General features: G+C 48.6%; 1 protein-coding gene across 3 annotated transcripts in view; it reads left to right on the top strand.

The window, feature by feature from the left end:
* Positions 1-3522: 3522 nt before the first annotated feature.
* Positions 3523-19009, top strand: part of TTYH3 (tweety family member 3) — a 70320-nt gene continuing 54833 nt past the window's right edge. For all 3 annotated transcript variants that reach the window (XM_015876786.3, XM_015876785.3, XM_015876783.3), the window contains exon 1: positions 3523-3759. In XM_015876786.3, coding sequence (XP_015732272.1) covers positions 3637-3759 — 123 coding nt within the window. In that variant the 5' untranslated portion in view covers positions 3523-3636. The remainder of the gene's footprint in view (positions 3760-19009) is intronic.

Genomic DNA, 19009 nt, shown 5'->3' with positions numbered 1-19009 from the left:
TTGTTCACGCTTCCTGCTTTCGTTGTTATATTTGCATTGCCTCCGTGACCTCTTCAGTTTGCTCCTGTTGTTTTCACTTCACACCTATGCTGACCTTCTACTTCAGGCTGCTTTGCTGAGCCTGGTCTCCTTCATTCTGCAAGACAAACAACGAGGCCGGTTAAAAATTAACCCTTAAACACGTGGGGTGTGAATTTCTTCATTAGAATAAATTCCAGCTCCTGCTGTCAGTGGGTGAATGCAACCTGGCACTGCTGGCAGCGGTGGTGGGCTTTTGCTTCCAGACTTGGATTCTGGCATTCTGTTCAAAAGAGAAATCCTGTCAATTAGTTCTGCTGTGCCATTCCCTCTAATACGTGGCTTTGAGCAGAGTACAGCAAGTCTCATGTACGCCTGTGCATCTGCTGTGCTGCTTGTTAGTTGCAACAGTCGCAGGGTGAAATCTGGATAAATAATTTGCCAGAAAGACAAAAAAAAAGACCAAACCAGATGTGCGTGAAGCACATTTGTTCTTACTTACGTGGCCTTTCGCATTCATTCTGCCCTCATTGTGCTTGAAGGAGTAGCCTTGAACAGCAAATGTTGCTGTGTTCTTGTTACTGATGCTCTGCTGTATTCTGCTGATTAAGCCGTACCCTGCTCCTCTTGCCCTTTCCCCTCTGGCTGTTCTGTTGGCTTAAAATCTGAGGGCGCATCTTCATGCATCTTTTCTGATCCTTAGGAAACGTTCCTGCTGTTCCCTTACAAACAAAACTTCCCTCTCTGTGTGATGCTCAGGCTGTAACAGCTCCATTACCATTGGGAAGATTTTTGCCTCAAAGACACTGCGTGCTCGATGCCACAAAAAGCCCCATGAGGGCTTCTATATATTAAATGGCCTTTAGTTATATACACAAAATTAAAGCAGCGTTACATAAACTTGGGGGTTGATCACGAAAGTCTGTGCTACAGGTTAGAACATCCTGTCCACACATCAGCTTAGTGCTGTCACTGTGAAGCAGTCACCCTTATTGGTGTCTTACACAAGGAATGGCACAGCCTGGCTGGCCAACCTGGATATATTTCCTTAGCAGACACTCCACAATCCACACACGGAATTGGCAGTTCTCAATAGCCCAGCACAGCTTTTCTGTGCTAACAAACCTTTATTATGATACAAAATGTACCAGAATGTTATGCAGAAGTATCTTAAATAATTAAACACAAACGACTGACTGACAAAACAAGCGAACAAAGTGCAGTTTGAGCTGCGTTATTCTTTCCTTTTTATATTCACTTCTTTGCTAATTTGCTGAACTTACTGAGCTGCGCTGGGTCTTGCTGTGATTAGAGGAGAATTTGCCAAGTTCCTTTGTAATTGTTTCTTTGCAATTAACTAAATAATAGAATGTTCTGCGTGTAGCTCTCTGGGGAAAGGAGCGGGCAGGTGCTTTTGCAATAGGATTTCCACATCTCCCACCCATTTCCCTGGATCTCACACTGGTAGAAGATGAGAGAAGGAGAGCGCTGCCTCAGGGCTGGAAATGACAGAATTAACCTTTTCTTACTGTTTCTTTTGGTTGTTTAATGTTGGTTATTGGCTGTTTGTTAGCACCCACAAGGCCTGGCCATCCACCTGCTGGCTCTGGCACTCTTAAATCCATATTGTTGGCTAAAACCTTTCCTAACACATGCCAGGGCTGACAGGCAGGAGGTTCCTGGCTTCACAGTGCATTAAAATTGGAATTACTTCACGTGGTGAGTAAAAAGAGCCCTGGCTGTGGGGTGACTGTTACTAAAGGCGCTCTGGTTGCATCTGGGAACGGTCTTGAACTGAGACAGGGGAGGTTTAGGTTGGCTCTTAGGAGGAAGTTTGTCACCCAGAGGCTGGTGACGCACTGGAACAGGTTGCCCAAGGAGGCTGTGGATGCCCCATCCCTGCAGGCATTCAAGGCCAGGCTGGATGTGGCTCTGGGCAGCCTGGGCTGCTGGTTGGTGACCCTGCACACAGCAGGGGGTTGAACTGGATGAGATCTGTGGGTTTTTGCAACCCAGGCCATTCTGTGATTCAATGATCTGAAGTCAGGAGCTTTTGAAGAGTGGAAAAGAGACATTTTCTAGGGGTGTTTTCTCAGACTGATGGTCTTGTGCTGGGAGGGAAAAGGCAGCTGTAGTTGTGGATGGAAGCCTTGCTAAGTGGGGTGTTGTCATGTAATCAAGGGTTACCTTGAATGGAATCCAATGAGAGATAGGAGACGTGTAAGAAAGGCAGACAGTGCATCCTGACATGGTACAACAGGCTGCTGTGCCCCACCATGAGCAGAGCTGGATCCTGTCCTTTGTCTTTTATTCCCAATTTGCTGAATTTATTTCCAGGTTTTCCCACATCATTATCGACAACTATGGGATCGAAATTAAAACTGCTGTGATGCTTCTGTTTCTCTCTAATCCCCAATCCTCATTCTGCTCTAATTTAATCCAGCTGTCTCTGCTTTGAATGGCAGTGAGGGGCATGCAAGGGGTGCTGTGAGGCAGCTCCTTTCCCTACTTACTCCCACCCCATGCAGGGCCTCATCCTGCCGCTGCTGCTGACACCCCTGTTAATGGCATCCAGCTTTCTCTGCCATTCATCCCGAAACGTTTCATTCAGTTTGATTTACATCACAGCTGTCACATGAGAGCTCCGTGTTGAGTGGCTGCTGCATCTGCTTTTATTCCATGTCCATCACAAGGCTCACAAAGGCACTTGGACACACGGCCTGACTGGGAGTTTCCATCCAGAGCCTCACAGCAGCAGCAACATCTGCAGCGCAGATTCCACCCCGGAGCACTTTAGCATTGAACTGATTCAACTGTGGCATCGGTGGCTGATGCAGAGGTCCTTGTCTTAGGGTTGTTTGAACTGGAGGTGAGGTATTGCAGAGCATAACATCATTCCCTCATCCTGGCAGGAACCATGAGATAGGAAAAATAGAACAGAAAACGGGCTGTTCTGCTGTGCTGCTGCAGGAGGCCGGAGGAGCAGAGGGGTTCTGTGTTGTATCCCTGTTTATCTCACGGTTGTGCACACAGCGCTGTGAGCTCTGATGTTGGACCCGATGTTCTTTGTGAGCGCTCAGATTTCATTGTAGCTGTTAATAACACCCAGGTGAGAATCCTGCCCTGGTCAAAAAGCTCTTACAGTGGTGGGGATGGCGCCCTGTGGGGGCTCAGAGCTGTCAGCTGGGTCCTCATCTGCGAGAATTACTGAAGCACTGACACTTTTGGGTTGGGGACCGAGAGAGGTGAATGGTGCAGCGCTCGGTGCCAGGTGACCTCAGCTCAGGTCCGAACTCTGCCGTGGGGGTCAGAGGAGGAGCGGAGCATCCCGCACAGCCCAACACAGGTGGACCCGCAGCCCAACACGGGGGGGCAGCTCCCTTCCCTCCCCTCCGCCGGAGCCTGGGCGGAGCGCGGCGGCTCCAATGGGAGCGGGAGGGCGGCGACAGGAGCGGGGGTGGCGGAGCCTCTCGGCGAACAAAGAGGGAGCGAGCGGAGCGGCGGGAGGGGGAAGAGGGAGGCGGGGGAGCCGGCCATGCGGGGCCGCAGGTGAGGCGCGGTTCCAGCCGGCGGCACGGAGCGCTGCATGGCCGGCGGCTCGGGGTGAATGAGGCGGGTATGGCGGGGGTCAGCTACTCGCCGCCCTGGTGGGTGAGCCTGCTGCACCGCCTGCCGCATCTCAGCCTGCGCTGGGAGCTCACCGCCGCCGACTTCCGACCGGACGACGCCGAGTACCAGCAGGTGAGAGCGGTGCCGAAGAGGGGCCGCCCCGACGGGGGCTGCGGGGCTGCGTCCCCCTCTGTCCGCATGGGGGTTGGGGGGGGATCCTCTCCCCGCTCCGTGCCCCGATGCCGCCGGGTCGGTGTCTCCCGGGCGGTTCGGTGCCGCTCGGTTGGCCGCGTGGTTGCGCTGATCGCGGTGCCGTCTCGGTTCGGAGCCGGGCTGCGGTGGCACCGCGCCGCCTCGCAGTGCAGCGGCCGCCGGGGTTGGTTGTTTGGTTGGCTGCACCATTTTGCTTTGGGAAGCGGACTCGAGCCGTCCTGGAGCTGCAGCCGCGGCAGTGAAGGTGCGGGCGGTGCTGCAGGAGCGCGGCTTTGCGGGATGATGCCGGAGCAGAACGAGAGCGGGATGTGCCGGGGGCGATGCGGGGATGCTGAGAAACCTCTTTAAACCAATAACCAGTGCACAATACTGACCCAGTTGGAGCATTTGGGGCTTCTGTGCGTCAACTTGCTGTGGCTCCCCTGGCTGATGGGGCTCAATATGGCCACGCAGGGCTGTGGGCCGCAGGCAGCCCGCTGTGCCCCGTTATGGGAGGGGTATGGGGGGCTGCATGAGCTCAGAGTTCACAGCCGGCTGTGCCGTGTGACCTTTGGGTGCTCTGCAGGTGTGTGGGTTTCACCTGGATGGCCCCAGGAGCTCCCTGCAGTTGTGCTCGTTGCTCAGATAAATTTCCTGCTGTAATCACATCTGCACTTCTGCTTTCTCCTCCTCCGTGCAGTGCAGTGCTGCCCTTCCTGCGATGCTGTTCAGGACTCATGGCAGCCAATGGCCTTTTCGGGCTGAGCATCATCTCAAAAGAAAATGTCTTATCAAATCCCAAGCCAAACGTCTGGATTCCTGCAGGGTCTGTCTTTGGGAGCACGGTGTGAATAGCAGCTTTGCCTGTTTCAGTGCTGGGAAGGATGGCCGACAGCTCCAGCAATGCAGGCAGTGTTATCAGTGCTGTGCTTATATAACAGCGCTGCTGTGAGTTGGCGCTGGAGTTTGTAGCCATATAGATTAATTCTAAGGCAGTGAAACAGGGCAGCTTAATCCGGGAGTGGGGACTGTAATGCTGAGTGTTCTCTCATGCTTCAAATTGTTCTGAATTCTGTCTTTTTTTGCCCATTTGTTTTATTATGAATCTGCATCCCCTGCTCTGCCTGCAGCCGGTGCTGCCATAGTTTCCCTTTCTCTTTAGGAACCTGTCACGCTATGGAGGTGGAATCATATAAAATTGTGAATATAAGGCAGTCCACTTCTTGATTCAAATCCTGCTTATAGCTCCCTTCTTTAGAGGTCTCATGAGTTGGCCCAGTTTGTGCTTGTGTTTGTTTTCTGCTCTGTTTTTTGTGCTTGATGCCCTCATTCTGTGATGTGAGCTGTCAGTGTGAGGTCAGTGGGGGATGCTCACTGGGAATGTATGGGAATGGGAAAGGACAGAGAGTCCCTGGCTTCAATATCGATATTACCTTTGCTAAACTGAAAATACCTTCAAGTTTCCATGACTTAAAGCGATAGAGTAGTGAGTGCTGTCATTAAACAGGCATACAGCGGGTCACTATATCCATTCTCATTCTGATTCCATGTGAGGAAGGAAGCAGTGTGTCCTTTCTGGTTCTCAGGAGATTTCCAAGCTCATGAGAGAGGGGAAAACATCGCTTCCTTTGTAAAGCACTGTTTTCTTTAGGAACTTCTTAGTGAAAGCCCGCCCTCTTTGTTGTGAGGATAGTATATGAATTTTGATATCGGAGTCTCTGAACAAAATGTGAGATCCAGGGAGGTGGATGCAGGTGGTGTCTTGTCACCTGTTGGAGTGCCACGTGCCGTGGGTGAGGAGGGTACAGATGTACCGGGATGTAACCTCTACACGTCAAGGATTACTGTAATGCCTGAGCCTCTATTCCACTGAAGCAGCAGACACGCTGTTGTCCCCTGAAACCTCTCCGAAGTGCATCTATTTCATAGTTAAACACACACTGTCAGTGTTAGATATCCAGGTCTTTGTGTCTCTTGGGTCCATCTGTGAGGACCAAGACCTAACAGCAGTTCTGTCCCACGCAGCCCCATTCTACAAAGCAGTGCACTGCTGTGCATGGCCCATCTGGAGGCAGCTGTGTGTGTGGTGCCCCAACCAAGGGCCTTCTTTGCTCTGAGAGCTCGAGGAGTGCTTATGGTGATGCTGCCCCAAGGGCTGGGGTTGGTGCAGCTGGGGGCTCTGACCATGTACCTCCTTCACCTTGAGTTGCTCTCTGAAATGCCATCTCCAGGGATTATTTACTTCTTATCTTCTCCCGCTGCGTATCATGTTGTGCTAGGTTAGAACACTGTGTGCAGGAGCAGAACAAATCCTCCCACCAGGACTGGATTGTTTCAATATATGTATATGCATGGCCTTCAGATGGTTGGCTTCCCTCTTGACAATCTGAGGGCATCTTCCCTACTGGGGGAAAGGCAGGTGAGCTTCAGCCCCGGGTGAGCTGTGATCCCTCACATCTGCGGCTGGTGTGTTTGGTGATCCCATCAGAGCTGCCTCCATGTGCTGCTCCATAGAGCCATCCCTACAGAGTGGCTCATCTCTCCAGTTCTTTTCCCTGCCCTCCCGTGAGTCACTGGAATTGAAGATATCTTGATATGAACAGTTTTGTTCTGGCTGTATTCTCATCTGAGTCATACTGCAGTGCTCTGCAAAGCCTTTTCATTGTGTAGTGAGTCACAAACTCTGGAGTGAAGGGAATGTAAAAATGGAGCACAGCCTGTGTTCCCTCTGACAGTTCTGGTTTCTGTGCCTTTTGCTGCTGAACAGATGATGGCCATTGCAGCAGCACTGTCCACTTTCTGATTAACTCAATTGGAAAGTTAAGGTGTTCCTTAGACTGCTGGTGTCACTGACTTAACCTGTTGTTTGTGATTTATGGCATAGCACTGAATTCACTTTATTTCTGGGAGCTGGTTAAGGCACTGCAGAGGTCACATGCTGGAAGGTGCACAGTGAATATAGGGGTAGTTGTTGGAGATGGGCCTTTGGTACCTGCACGAAAGGAACTTGGAATGCTCCTCTATGGCTCTTACATCTCACTGTGAGCTGAGAAGTGCTCTATAAACAGTGAAGAGGAAAAGAGGCTGCAAGAAGCTGAGCTGTGGAGTACCTGGGCTTAAACTTCTGCTCTTCTTAACCGCTGCAAAATGGCAGAGTTGACCTGAATCTGTGTAAATGTGGGCTCTGTGTGGAGCAGACCAGAGGAGAGCAAAGCTCTCCAGCTCATCTTTCAAGTTCTTTCCTTGCATCCTAACAGTGCTGCTTCTATTGCACACAGGGTGTGTGTAGGTGCAGGGGAAGCTGTATGTGCATGGGGGAAAAAGCCTGGATGATAGATTCCCACCAGTTCAGAAGCACAGACAGCTATGCTGAAGGTAACAAGGATAAGAACAGGGCTGTGCTCCAGTCCATGCTTTTGTGATGGTCTATCTGGTGTTGTCACCCAGGAGGTTCTTTGCATGCATTGCTTGTTGCTATTATGTAGTAGTATGTTTTTCTCCCCATTTGGTGTGCTGGGGGACCAAGCAGTACAAGGGGCTCTGTAGGTCTAAGGGTGCTGCTTTTTGTTGGCTTGCAGACTCTCATCCATAGCATGTGTGTTTGAATGGGCAGGCAGGGGTTCAGCACGGAATTAATTCTGTCAGGTACTTGCTGGCTCAGTGAGGCTCTTTCCCTGTGCATAACAGCTAATGTCGTCTTTGGAAGTAATTTCTTGGCTGGGGAACCACGGTGAAGCCTGAACTGCCAAAAAACTTGGATTAGAGAGATTGTTTTAGAACTTCCTCTACTGTACTGGCGTCCTATTTCAATGCTGAAACCCAGAGTCTTTCTGTAAATTGGGAACATGTGTCTCAGTCAAGCTGGATGACGTGTTCTTGTCTAGTTGGCTCCCAGTCAGCGAGTAACGGGCCTTTCTGAAGGGGGGTCAGGCTGAAGGGAACGGTTGGACCTCTTCCAAAGCCTGATCAGCATCCCACTGCAGCATTCGTTTCTTCACACTTTTAGAAAGGTTAGGTGACCCTGGTTAGCAGAATCCAATGTTTTCTAATTACACTGAAGTTGCTTTCGGATTTTGAAGAACTAATGGTAAATCCAAGCTTCCCTTTTCTCATCAGTGTTGGTCGCGTGAGTAACCGTGTGCTCATACCTCACATCAGCCCCATTTTGGCCTGTTTGATCCAAGGGAACTGCATCACAATGGCTGACCAAGAAATGTGAAACTAAGACAGTTTTTGATGGTTGATTTACCGAAGTAAGGCGAAGAAGGGTTTCTGTATACCATACATCCAGTTGCACAGCAGCATATGGTATACAGACAGGGAAAGAAGTCAACCTCTGCCAGCTTTCTGTCTGCAGCCGTACTATTTTGCTGACCCATGCTGTGCTGCTACGTTTTCAGATGGTCTCCTGAGAGCTCACAGTTTCTGGAAACCCTGACTGTGGATCGCTGCCCTCTGGTCAGAGAGCAACAGTTCTAAATGTATGGCTTTAGTAAAACTGAGTGTGCACAGAGGTAAAGGATGGCTTGGAGAAATGTGGGATGCCTTGTGGGGGAAGGAGATGAGGGTGTGCAGAAGTGGAAACTGTTTGCTTTGTGTGTGTAGAATCCTGGAAGTATTAATCCTGTGCAGAGAAGCTGTTGCCAGCCCTGCTGAACTTCCCAGTGCTAGGAGACTGTAATGCTGTGCCTGGCTTGGGGCAGCATCATGCTGCTGTCAGCTGCACCAGTTGAACCAGTGCTAAAACCATTGCTCTGCTCACACAGTGGGCAGCTGCTGGCACCTTGGCACTGAAACCACTTGTCCTGTTGAAAATCCTGTTGGGTTGGTTTTCTAAGCGGCCTGTGTCTCCTGATTAGGTCTGAAGTACAATGTAGATGTTAGGTGCTGCATCCTCCTCTGCGTGCTGCAGGTGTGTTATGCTGGTGTACACACAGGTGTCTGTTGGTTTGCAGCAAATGCTGCTCAAGAACTTTGCGTTTTGACTTTGCTTTCAAAGCAGAGTGAGCAGGAACAGGAAATGCAGATGAGGTTCTCTGAAATTAGTTTGCCACCAAAGCGATGCAGCTGCTTAGGAAGCTTCCCTTTGGTGTCTGGATACAAAGCCCCATCACTGGTGTTCTGCAGAAAGGACCATGGAAATCAAATGGTTCATTTCATCTTCTTTTTTTTCTCTCCTTGATTCTTAATGCCTTTTTTTCTTTGAGGGGAGGTGAATCCACACTCTTCCAGTTAACAAAAAGCCTTTGTGCAAACGTTTATCCAGTAAAGCAAGCAGTGCTTCAAGCAGATGTTGGTGTGGAATTTATTGCTGCTTATTTTTCATTATTAGGGAAAGTGAGAAGTTCTCACCCAGAACATATCTCATTAGGCATGGCTGGAGATTAAGGGTGGAAGTCAGGTGCTTTCCTCTGTCTTAATCCCAAGGCTTTGAATGTGGATTAAGGGAGCTGCGCACAACTCTTCTTTATCTCTCTCACTTGTATTTTGGATTAGATTTATTTTTGAACCTGTAAACAAAAATCTGCCTATTGAGAATGAGACAAAGGTTTTATGCCTTCGTACATCATGTTTCTTGATGCAGCATCTTTGGGCAGCTGAAGGGTGGGTGCCTCCAGACCTCTGGCATCTTTCTCTTCCCCTCTTTTCTTTTTCCCTTTTCTTTTCCTGCTCTTTCTTCCAGGACAAGCCTAATTTTACACCTCTTTCCTGCTAGTTCCCACCCACCCGCACACTTAGTAGTGCAAAGCCCTCCTAACTAAGCTCCTGATGACTGTCAGCTCTCCTCTGGTCTCTGTTTTGTCTTTTAGCAGTAAGCTTTCTACCAGTTACATTGAGATTTCCCATTCCCCTTGAGCGGGTAGGAGAATTTGGCTTGGTTTCAGCTGAGCGAGGTTCCCATCGCTGGGGGAAGGGACGTGGTGTCTGGGAATTTCTTTGCTTTGAGATTCAGACAGGGCTTGAGTAACTTTGGAACATACCACCATCACCTTCTGGACTGAACTTTCTAAACCAGCTTGTGTGCTCTTGAGACATGGATAGGGCTTAAAATACTCTCGGATGTGCTGGTGTGCTGAAGGGTTGTCTCAAATAATTAAACAACACCCCATAACTGCTGCCCTCTGAGCAAGGCTGTCTGCTGCTCAGTGTGCCATCCTACCTCCTGCTCGTTGGAGATGATGATTAACAAGACAGGTGAGCAAACGTCAAAGGAAGATTGAGGTCATGCAGGACTTGCTGTCCTGGGGATGCACTTGGATGGCAGCCTTAAAAAAAAGTGGCTGAGAAAACTTGTGTTACTGTAGTGAGAAACCAGGAGTTGGTTACATGTATCCACAAATGAGAGAGAGCCACACCACGAAAGGTCAGTGGGTGCCCAGCAAATAGTCACTGTGCAGCAGGGTGCTGCTGATGCTTCCTTCTTTCCCCATCTTATCCTATATAGAAAAACCAAACCCAGCACACTTTCATGCTGTTAAGTCTTTAAGATTAAACTTCTTTTTTCCCTCTTTAGCTTTCTAGTGGTGACCAACTTGTAGGGTTTCAAGTCTGTTCTCATCACTGTGAGCTTTGGTGAGCCACAAATGTGCATGTTTCTGTAAAGCAGTCATCTGTGTGTGCTTAGGGCTGCTGTTCTCTTGCTGAAAGAGCTGGAGGGGGAGGCTAGCATGCAATGTGTGGGTAGGGAGGTCAAGGTGACTCAGACTTGATACTTGTGTTGCTTCCTATCTCTGTGTACTTGGAGGTGATGGTAACATTTTGAACGACTTTTGCTTTTCCATGGCCCTGGGCTTGTTGGTTCTGGCAGATGTAGATGTGCTGGGCTTTTTTGGAGTTACCATTTGAACAACTAAGCGTGTTTTACTTCAGTGGTGAGAGCAGCACTGCAACCAACTGGGGGGGAAGAGCTGTCCCTTCACCCCCATCCTTGGAGCTGTAGTTCAGGTCGGGGTTTTCTTGCTCAGTGCTACGGGCTGGCTCTGCCTGGTCAATCCCAGAGCAGTGCTGCACATGCACCAAAGTGCTTTGCAGGGTGAAATAAGGAATGAAAGATAGCACTGATCAGTCCTAACAATGCCAGGCTTATTCCTGGATAGGGGAGAACCTGGCATGTGGAGAATGGATGTTTCACAAATGTGCACCACATTCAGATGTGTTGTTATGCCAGTGCTGGTGTCTGTGCATGGGCACCCTTTTCAGTCTATAAAACGCCGCCTGTTCATGCGGTGAATTTAAACAAGCCTGCTATTCAACACTGAAATTCAAAATAACTCCAAAAACCAAATGGAGGCACTTGAGTTGCATAATGGTGTCTGTTACAAGAGGGCTCTGGCAGATGATGTAATGCCCCTCAGATAAGGGCAGGCTGTGGGAGAGGAAGGGGGTCTGGGTATGGGTAATGGTAGCAGAGTTATCTGCTGGGTGTTAATTAGCAAACTTGAATAATCCCAAGGTAAATTGGGTTATAGTTGTGCATGAGGAAAAAAGAAAAAAAACCATCTTATTGCTCAGTGCTGTTGTTTCTGGCAATTATAGTTGTTTCAGTGTCCATTGGCATATTGATGGGTAGAGCAGTACCTCGCTATGCATTAGGTGTGCTGCTTGGGATGGGTTTTCCTGCAGCCTCACAGTGCTCCCAGGCTTCCAGTGAGGCTGGCTATGGCTGCTGGGAGCAATGGGATCACAATGTGCCTTCCTTTCCCGTTGTTGCAATTGTTGCTCTTTGCATCTGGATTCACCCTGCAGCTCTGTTGTTTGAGCACTCATAACAGATGACTTTTACTGTTCCTGAGGCCTCTGGCACTTTTGTGGTGTGTTGCTTTCCTTCCTCTAAGCTTATGCTGAACTATCCCTTCCTCCCTAGGAGCAGCCCTTCCCCCTGTTGCTGTGTGCTGGCAGTGCCCCCACACCCCCTCTCTGGCTGCTGTAGGGGGGTGGGATGGGGCTCTTTCCCTGCCCATTCCTCCTCCCCTTTCTCTCCTGTTTTACAGTATTCACTCCAGGAAATGCTGAGAAAGTTGAGAGTAATGGAATTCATGAAATTCAAGCTGTGCTTCAATGGAAACGTGTTTTCAATTTCTGCCTCCTTGGGAGCCCGGCACTGAACTGCAATTGTTAGAGCTGGGGGTTGGGGCTGGGATGAATGGAAGTGGTGGAGGCAGCGCTCAGTGCATCCTGCCCTGGGCCTGGCTGCTCTCTTGCACTGCTGGACTGCTGTGTGATTTGTGATGGCTACACTCAGCTGTCCAAATGGCCCAGGCCTCTTGCTATGGGTTTTGCTCTGGCTGTAAGGCCTGAGTGGCAGCGATGTGCTGCACTGGGTTGTGATGGAGGGACCAGGAGAAGAGAAAGCCCTTCTGCTGACTTAGGGTGCAAATTAGAATGGTGACTTGAAAACCTTTGGTAAAACTCATTTATTCATTCCTTCTTTAATTGGATGCCCAGCTATGGGCTTGTAATTCTCAGTGCATGGGAACAATTGTAGTTGTGATAAACGGTGCTGCATCAATTGTAGAAATCTGCGTTTTGGGGAACACACCCCTGGTGAGCTCTTGGTTTGCTTTTGGATGGGTAAAGCAATGAAAGGAGCAGCTGAGACGCTCAGTGTGTGACCTGCTGCATCAGACCTTGTGGTGCTCATGAAGAGGAAAGGGTGGAGCTGCCCTGATGTGCTGCTTTTTGGGGAAGGTGTCATCAGATAACTTGCAAGTGAAGATAGAAGGAGAGAAAATGTAATAACTTGTGCAAATATCTTCTAATCAAACCAGTTCCTTCTGGAATTCTACTTTTCCAGTAAGAATCTAACAAGCTGCTTGCTGGCTTTGCACACACAGCTTGTTTTGCTGCTTGGAATTGGGAAGCAGCTGAGTGTTCTAAAACAAAAAGTACCAGGTGTTTTTTCTCGAGTCTTCTGGGGCATGAAAATGGATGGTAAACTTGCATCGTGTGGTCGTCTCTTCCTGTTTTTGAGAGGAGGAAGGAAGCTTTCAGAACTAAGTAGTTGTTAGGGCCACATACACATGACTTGGGCCTGAGAAGTCTGTACTTCTGGTAATTTTGGAGAAGGAGAATTGGATGGAAGGTTAAAAATCCTTCAGAAGGAGTTGTTGTTTCTACCCATTGCAACTCTACTTGTAGTTCAGATTGCTGAGTGCAGTGGTAGACCCCGAGAACAGGATCCCAGTGTAGCTTCAGATTGATAGGCTGACAAGTGTGAGCAATGCTGAAAGGCAGAGGCCCAGAATGAGGCTGTGGTGGAGATAGTTGGCTGTCACAGTGCTTAGACAGACACAGCTAAAAAGATTGGATGTTTTCTTTTCTTAGAATCTGAACTTGAGTAAGGTTAGAGTCAATACCTTGGATTGCAGTGGACAGCAGTAATTACACAAGCCAACATCAGAGTTACCCCATTCATAATGACAAGTGTACGTGTTCCCTTAAAAGGGAAACTTCCTAATTACATTAGGAGGCAGAGAAAAGAGAATCATCTGTGTTGGTCTTTTTTTTTCAGTCTGGATGTAGTGGGAAGCAGCACTAGCACATCCAGCGAGGACAGAATGATTTACTTGACACTTCTCCTGTGGCTAAACAGAAACCTTTACTTTGGCTGAGAGTGTTGTTCTCAAAACACTGCTCAATGATTTCTGTGTGCCTTGTGCTGGTTCAAAATGTGACCTATGTTTTCTGTGTCCTCCCTTCCCTCCCTGCAGCCTGTATGGGCTCTCATCCTTCATGTGGGTGTATGGGCTTAGCAGTGGAGCTGGTTGGGGCAGGGCTCCAGCCTATGCTGAGGTCCAGTTTATTATACATGCAGGGAAGTTATTGCGTATTGTACTACAGATGTGGCATCCGCCTAAGTAGGCAGGCTGGTGGCAGCAACCAATTGCCAACACTGAAATAGCCTTTTGTTCCAGTAAGTATAACAAGGCAAAAGTCCTGGTTGACCTCAAGACCATCTCCTGGGCCAGGCTTGGTGTGCTGATGGACTTGCTTTTCCAAAGCTTTGTAAACACCTTAAATTAAAGGGTGAACTAAAGGTGATGACTACAAAATCCATCCAGTCCCATTGAGGAAATTCTTGCTGTGGACACGCAGTGCTTGAGGATGTGTTCCCAGTGCTGTGTGAGCAGGCAGCTCTGGGAGAGGCAGTGTGTTAGTAATGCTGGGAGCACGCTGCTGAGGTGTAAGTAACGAGGCTGGACAGTTTACTGCAGCTCTGCTGTTTTTATTAGTGCAGCTTTAGCCTTGGGCAGAGTGGAGGTTATGGGGGAAGGAGGAAGGGATGTGCTGTGTGAACTTGCATCCTCTCCCAGCAGATGATGAGAAACAAGGTATGGGGATCTCCTTACCCTAATCCCCATTGGAGCGGTAATTCTTCTTGTCCCTGTACATCTTTCTTAACCCTGAAGTTCTTAGTGAGGCAGATGCTGCTGGGTCACATGCATGCCTCACTCAGGTGCCCTTTCCTCTTCTTTGCTGTTTGCATTGCTTCTGTTGGTGTCTGTTAAAATTCAGTTGCCTGCTGTTAATTTTTTCCCTCAATAAAATATTGATTTTCCAAGAACGTTGTTTGTCTTACTACGGTCCCCAAGTACATTAAATAGCTTTTTATTAGCTGTTGTCTTTTGCCTGTGACCGATCCACCTCTTCACGTGTTCCCAGTGCTCAGAAATACTGCAGCTCAAGGCTGCCTGGTGTCTGAGTCGCTCTCTGCTGATGGCAATGGAGCACAGCCAGGGGAAGGTGTCATCTGGGATCAGAACAGCAGCACATTCAGTGAATGAGATGTAGTTCTGCAGGTATAACCCATGGGCAGGACTTTCAGCACTTAATAACTACATTAGGTTGATTTGTGCTGTCTTTGCTAAGAGTAATCTTGTTTACTTGGTGCAGTAAATTAAGGGTTCTAAGAAGGCACCACTGACATCTTAGTGGTTAGTTCTTCCTGCCCACCAATGTGTAAGACATATCTCTGATAGCAAAACTAGTTGTGCAAGACTTCTGCTTTAGACATGTTCTCATTCAGCTTCTGACTCACTGCTGCCTTCCAACAAGCCACCGGTCTGTCCTGAGTACTCAGTGCATCTGCACATGGGCTGGTCAGCAGAGAGCCTGCCTCCCATGTGCTGTGAGCATGACACTCTTACATACAGCTTCTGCAAATGGTAGTGTGACAGTCAGTTTAGTGAGCAGAAAAGTGTCCTTTATGATTGCTGGTATCAGGACTGGGGTCTGCAGGTTGCCTGGGCTGCATTCCTCACAGTCACACATGTAACTTCCAGCCAGCCCCTCTCCTTGTGCCCCTGGTAATAGCTCCCAAGCAGAGTTTTGCATTCCAGGCACGTTCTCATCCTGCCCTGCTTGCTCAGGCTGGGTTAGTCATGCATGTCACTGTGTGTCAGATCTGCCTCTCTCTGCTCCCTGAATCCTTGCTTTATAAAAGACAGTAATCAACAAAAGGGGGGTTAAAGATGCAGAGCTTGGTTATAGGCTCTTGTCTCTTCTTTCACTGTGATTGTTGGACTAAAGAGAGCATTTTGAGAGCAGGAAAAAAAATTCCAGGGTCCTGGGAAAGTGACTGAGGCCGCACTGTGGGGCACTGGTGAAAATTAGTGGGTGCTGGTGGTATGACTGTGAACCACGTGTTTTCTAGGAGGAAGCTTAATGCTGTGCCATTCCTCACCGTCAAACTGTGCCTCTGCTAAATCTGTTACTGCTAAATCTCCCAGTCACTGTATGGGGATTGTGTCGTGTCTGTAAGAGAATGTAGCAAACTGCTTGGGTTTCCTTTGCTTGCATATCTTTCACCTGCAGGTATAATCTTGTGGCCACTTAATCACTTCCATAGCAACCAGCCTGTCATAAACAGGATTACGGTGTCAGTAAGGAGGGTGCAGGGCATGGAGAACTTAGGCAGGAAGTCTTCCCTCATGCAAATACCCTCACTGATATGGGATAAGGAGGACAGTGTAGAGAGGTGTGCACTGGGAATGTTCTGTTTGCATCTTGTTGGGGAGCCTCATCACCTGGAGATGGGAGGAGCACGTGTGTGGTGGGAGATGAGTCTTCAGGAAGGTGAACCCATGTGGTTGGTCAACCCATATAAGCACCATGTGGAGCCTGAGGTGTAGAACTGCCATGTCTCAGCCAGTGTGATTAAAATCTCAGAGGCACCAGGGACATGTTGCCACCATCTAATTTTGTGGCTGCCTTCTTCCTGCTTCCCTCATGAGAGCATCCTAGGTTCCCCACTCTGGACAGGGTAAGATTATCCTATTTCAAAGGACTGGTTGCATTAATTCCATCAGTGCTACCATAGAATTGCCTGGGTTGAGAAGGCCCACAATGATCATCCAGTTCCAACTCCATACTATGTGCAGGATTGCCAGCTACCAGCCCAGGCTGCTCAGAGCCACATCCAACCTGGCCTTGAATGCCGCCAGGTATGGGACATCCACAGCCTATCTGGGCAACCTGTTCTCAGAGCTGAATTAAAATGCTGTCTCAGAACATGCTCCATCTTAATTTCTGTCTTTAGTTGAACTTGAGTTGGCGATTTCATTGTTGAAGGTGATGGAAGGAAGGAGTTAAATCAGAAGGTTCTTTCTTTAGCTTCTTTTAGCATTGAAGGCTGATGATGTCCTGTGTGATTCTTCCATGGACCGTAAGGGAGAAGGTTTGTGGGAGGTTCAGGTTGGATATTAGGAAGAACTTCTCAGTGTGGTGATGCACTGGCTCAGGTTGCCCAGAAAGGGGTAGGAACACTGTGCCAGAACCATGGGTGTGTGGCACTGAGGGATGTGTGGTTTGTGGGCATAGCAGGGATGGGTTGGTGGCTGGACTAGGTGACCTTAGTGGTCCTTTCCAACCTTTATCATTATAAACAGAAGGAGAACTCATTTACTTACACACAGTTGTTGCGGGAGGTATTGTGGTGGGATTTATGCTGCTTGGAGTTAAGTGGGAACAGTTACTGAGTGCTTTGTAAGAGTGTCTGAACAAATGCGCTGCTCTGCTTTGTTTGTAGTTCATGCGCTGCTTACTTTCATTCAATAAAAGCTCCATGAAGCTACCAGAATTGTTGCAGATATTTGCTTTGTCGCTTCAGGGAATCTTATCTCAGGGCTGCTCAAAACTCCTTTCTGGAGGATTGCTCTCACTCATTGCAGTGTTTGGGTGATGTAACAAATGGTTTGATTGCTTCAGTGAGGCAAAAGTACTGCTTGGCTCTTTCCCAGCAGCTTTAACACCTGCTAAAAGGTTGAAAGATTCCAGGCAACTGCTGCCAACCCATCAGGGCTTTGAGAAGTCTCTTGTCAAAGATCCAGCATTTTGTATATGTTGGGAGTTGGATATCGTTCCCCATTAATCTAATGCAGATCTAATTCTGCTGCTGCTTGTACTACTTTTGTGTGTTGCTGTTGTGTTTAGGGAGTTGATGGGAGTTCGTGGCGTGCAATTGTGATCACTGGTGTTGAAGTGAAAGTGGTGAAGTAGATTAGGAGGGCATGGCAGTCAGCTTTGTAGCTCCAGAGAATCTCCAGTGGCTGTAGTTTTGCTTTGGGTGGGGTGGGTGGTTAATGAGGTCGTCCTCTGTCATATGTGTTGCTTGAGAGTTCCTGAACAGCCCTGTTTGCAAAGTGGAGAATCCCACTTTGCGATAAACTGCCAAAGTGGCAAATTGCTGATTGCACAGGTGAGGACACTTGGTGATTGGAAGAGCTGTTTTCAAATGCAGAGGAAATTGTGAAGAGAAATGTAGGTATGAACACTGCAGGTTTCTTATGAAGCCAAGGAAAGCCATTAATACAGTAGAAGACATCTGGCTGAAAGTCCATGCAGCCACAGAGTGACCTGGAAGACACTGAAGTTAAAAATAAATGAAGGAGGAAGTGGTTGGCAAACAGGGAGTGAGGAACCAAGCCCTGATTCCTGGTGCAGATGTGATGAAAGTGCATTTCAGGAAATGCAACAGCCAGAAAGGCTGATGCTGTATTTCTGTGTTTAGCACTGGGGAACCAGTAAGGTCAAAATGCTGACTGGGTAGCAGCCCTTTGGCTGGAGTGCTCTTGGCTTGCTGTAGTTCTCCATGCAGAGAGAGAATCCATCTCAAGCACTGGTTATTAATCTAAAGATAGCACTGAGGAGACGTGGCAGTAAGGCTTACAGCATACCTAGCTAGAGATGAAACAAAAACAGCCCAGGTCTGTATTGGGAGGGGGAAGAAGCTTCAATCAGTTGAGGTTATGAAAGCAAATGTACTTCCTTCTCTCTTCATAGTTTTGTGCACAGCAAGCAGTGTTGCAGCTGCTGTCTGTGTTGAAATTTTCAAGGTCAGAAGCACAGAGCTGCTGAGTGCTGTTGGTGGGGATGCTGCACTTCTGAAATGTGGGATGGGTGAAGCAAAGTCTTCCTGGAGAGATGGGGTAGCTCTGTATCACAAGTGTCCAGAAGAGCTTACATTTTTCCAATGAAACGCAGTGTGAATAACTGCAGACGGTAAGCTGACCACAAGTGAGAAACAGCCCAGCCTAGAAGTAGTAGCTCCAGGTAACATCTGCACAGCTCAGTCAACACGAAGGGATGAGATGTAGTGGCACAAAGTAAAGAGGCACTGGTCTGTGGGGCTCCAAGCAGCTAAAGCTGCAGCAGAACATACAGTGCTTGAATTCCTGCCTTGATCCAAGCAGCGCTCTGCTGTAAGGTAGGTGCTTTGCTGTAATGCCTTCCCCAGCTGTAGCTGCTATGAAAACAAATGTCAGAGGACTCCATTTCTGACAATGGTCCTCACCGTCACAGGCGCTGAGAGCTGCTGGATTAGCATAGCAGGGGCGGCTCAAAGCAGTTGATAAGCACTGAGCATTTCCTGCTGAAATTATGACCGAGTGACTTAGAATTCTGCTGCCTTGCACATTTTTCAATCCCTGATTTAATAGCCAAGCCTTGGCTGCCTCAGTTGTCACCACATCCTCTTTTGCATCTGTAAATCGCAGGAGGATTTTTTGGTGTCCAAATGTGCAGCGTGTGTGGGTTGGGGTCAGTAATAGGAGAGGTCACTTTGTACTGGGAACTGTAAAGCATTACAGAATGCTTCCTTCCCTGCACTGTGTTTTGGTATTCTTCCCTACAGCCCAGAGAAGCAGGGTGCTGTTAGATTCTGTTGTTGCCCCCTCATTGTTCAGGTACTTAG

This window comes from Coturnix japonica, chromosome 13 (genome assembly GCF_054131305.1).
Source record: "Coturnix japonica strain WE chromosome 13, WE-NBRP24, whole genome shotgun sequence".
NCBI classification, from domain to species: domain Eukaryota; kingdom Metazoa; phylum Chordata; class Aves; order Galliformes; family Phasianidae; genus Coturnix; species Coturnix japonica.
This window is presented reverse-complemented; position numbering and strand designations above follow the sequence as displayed.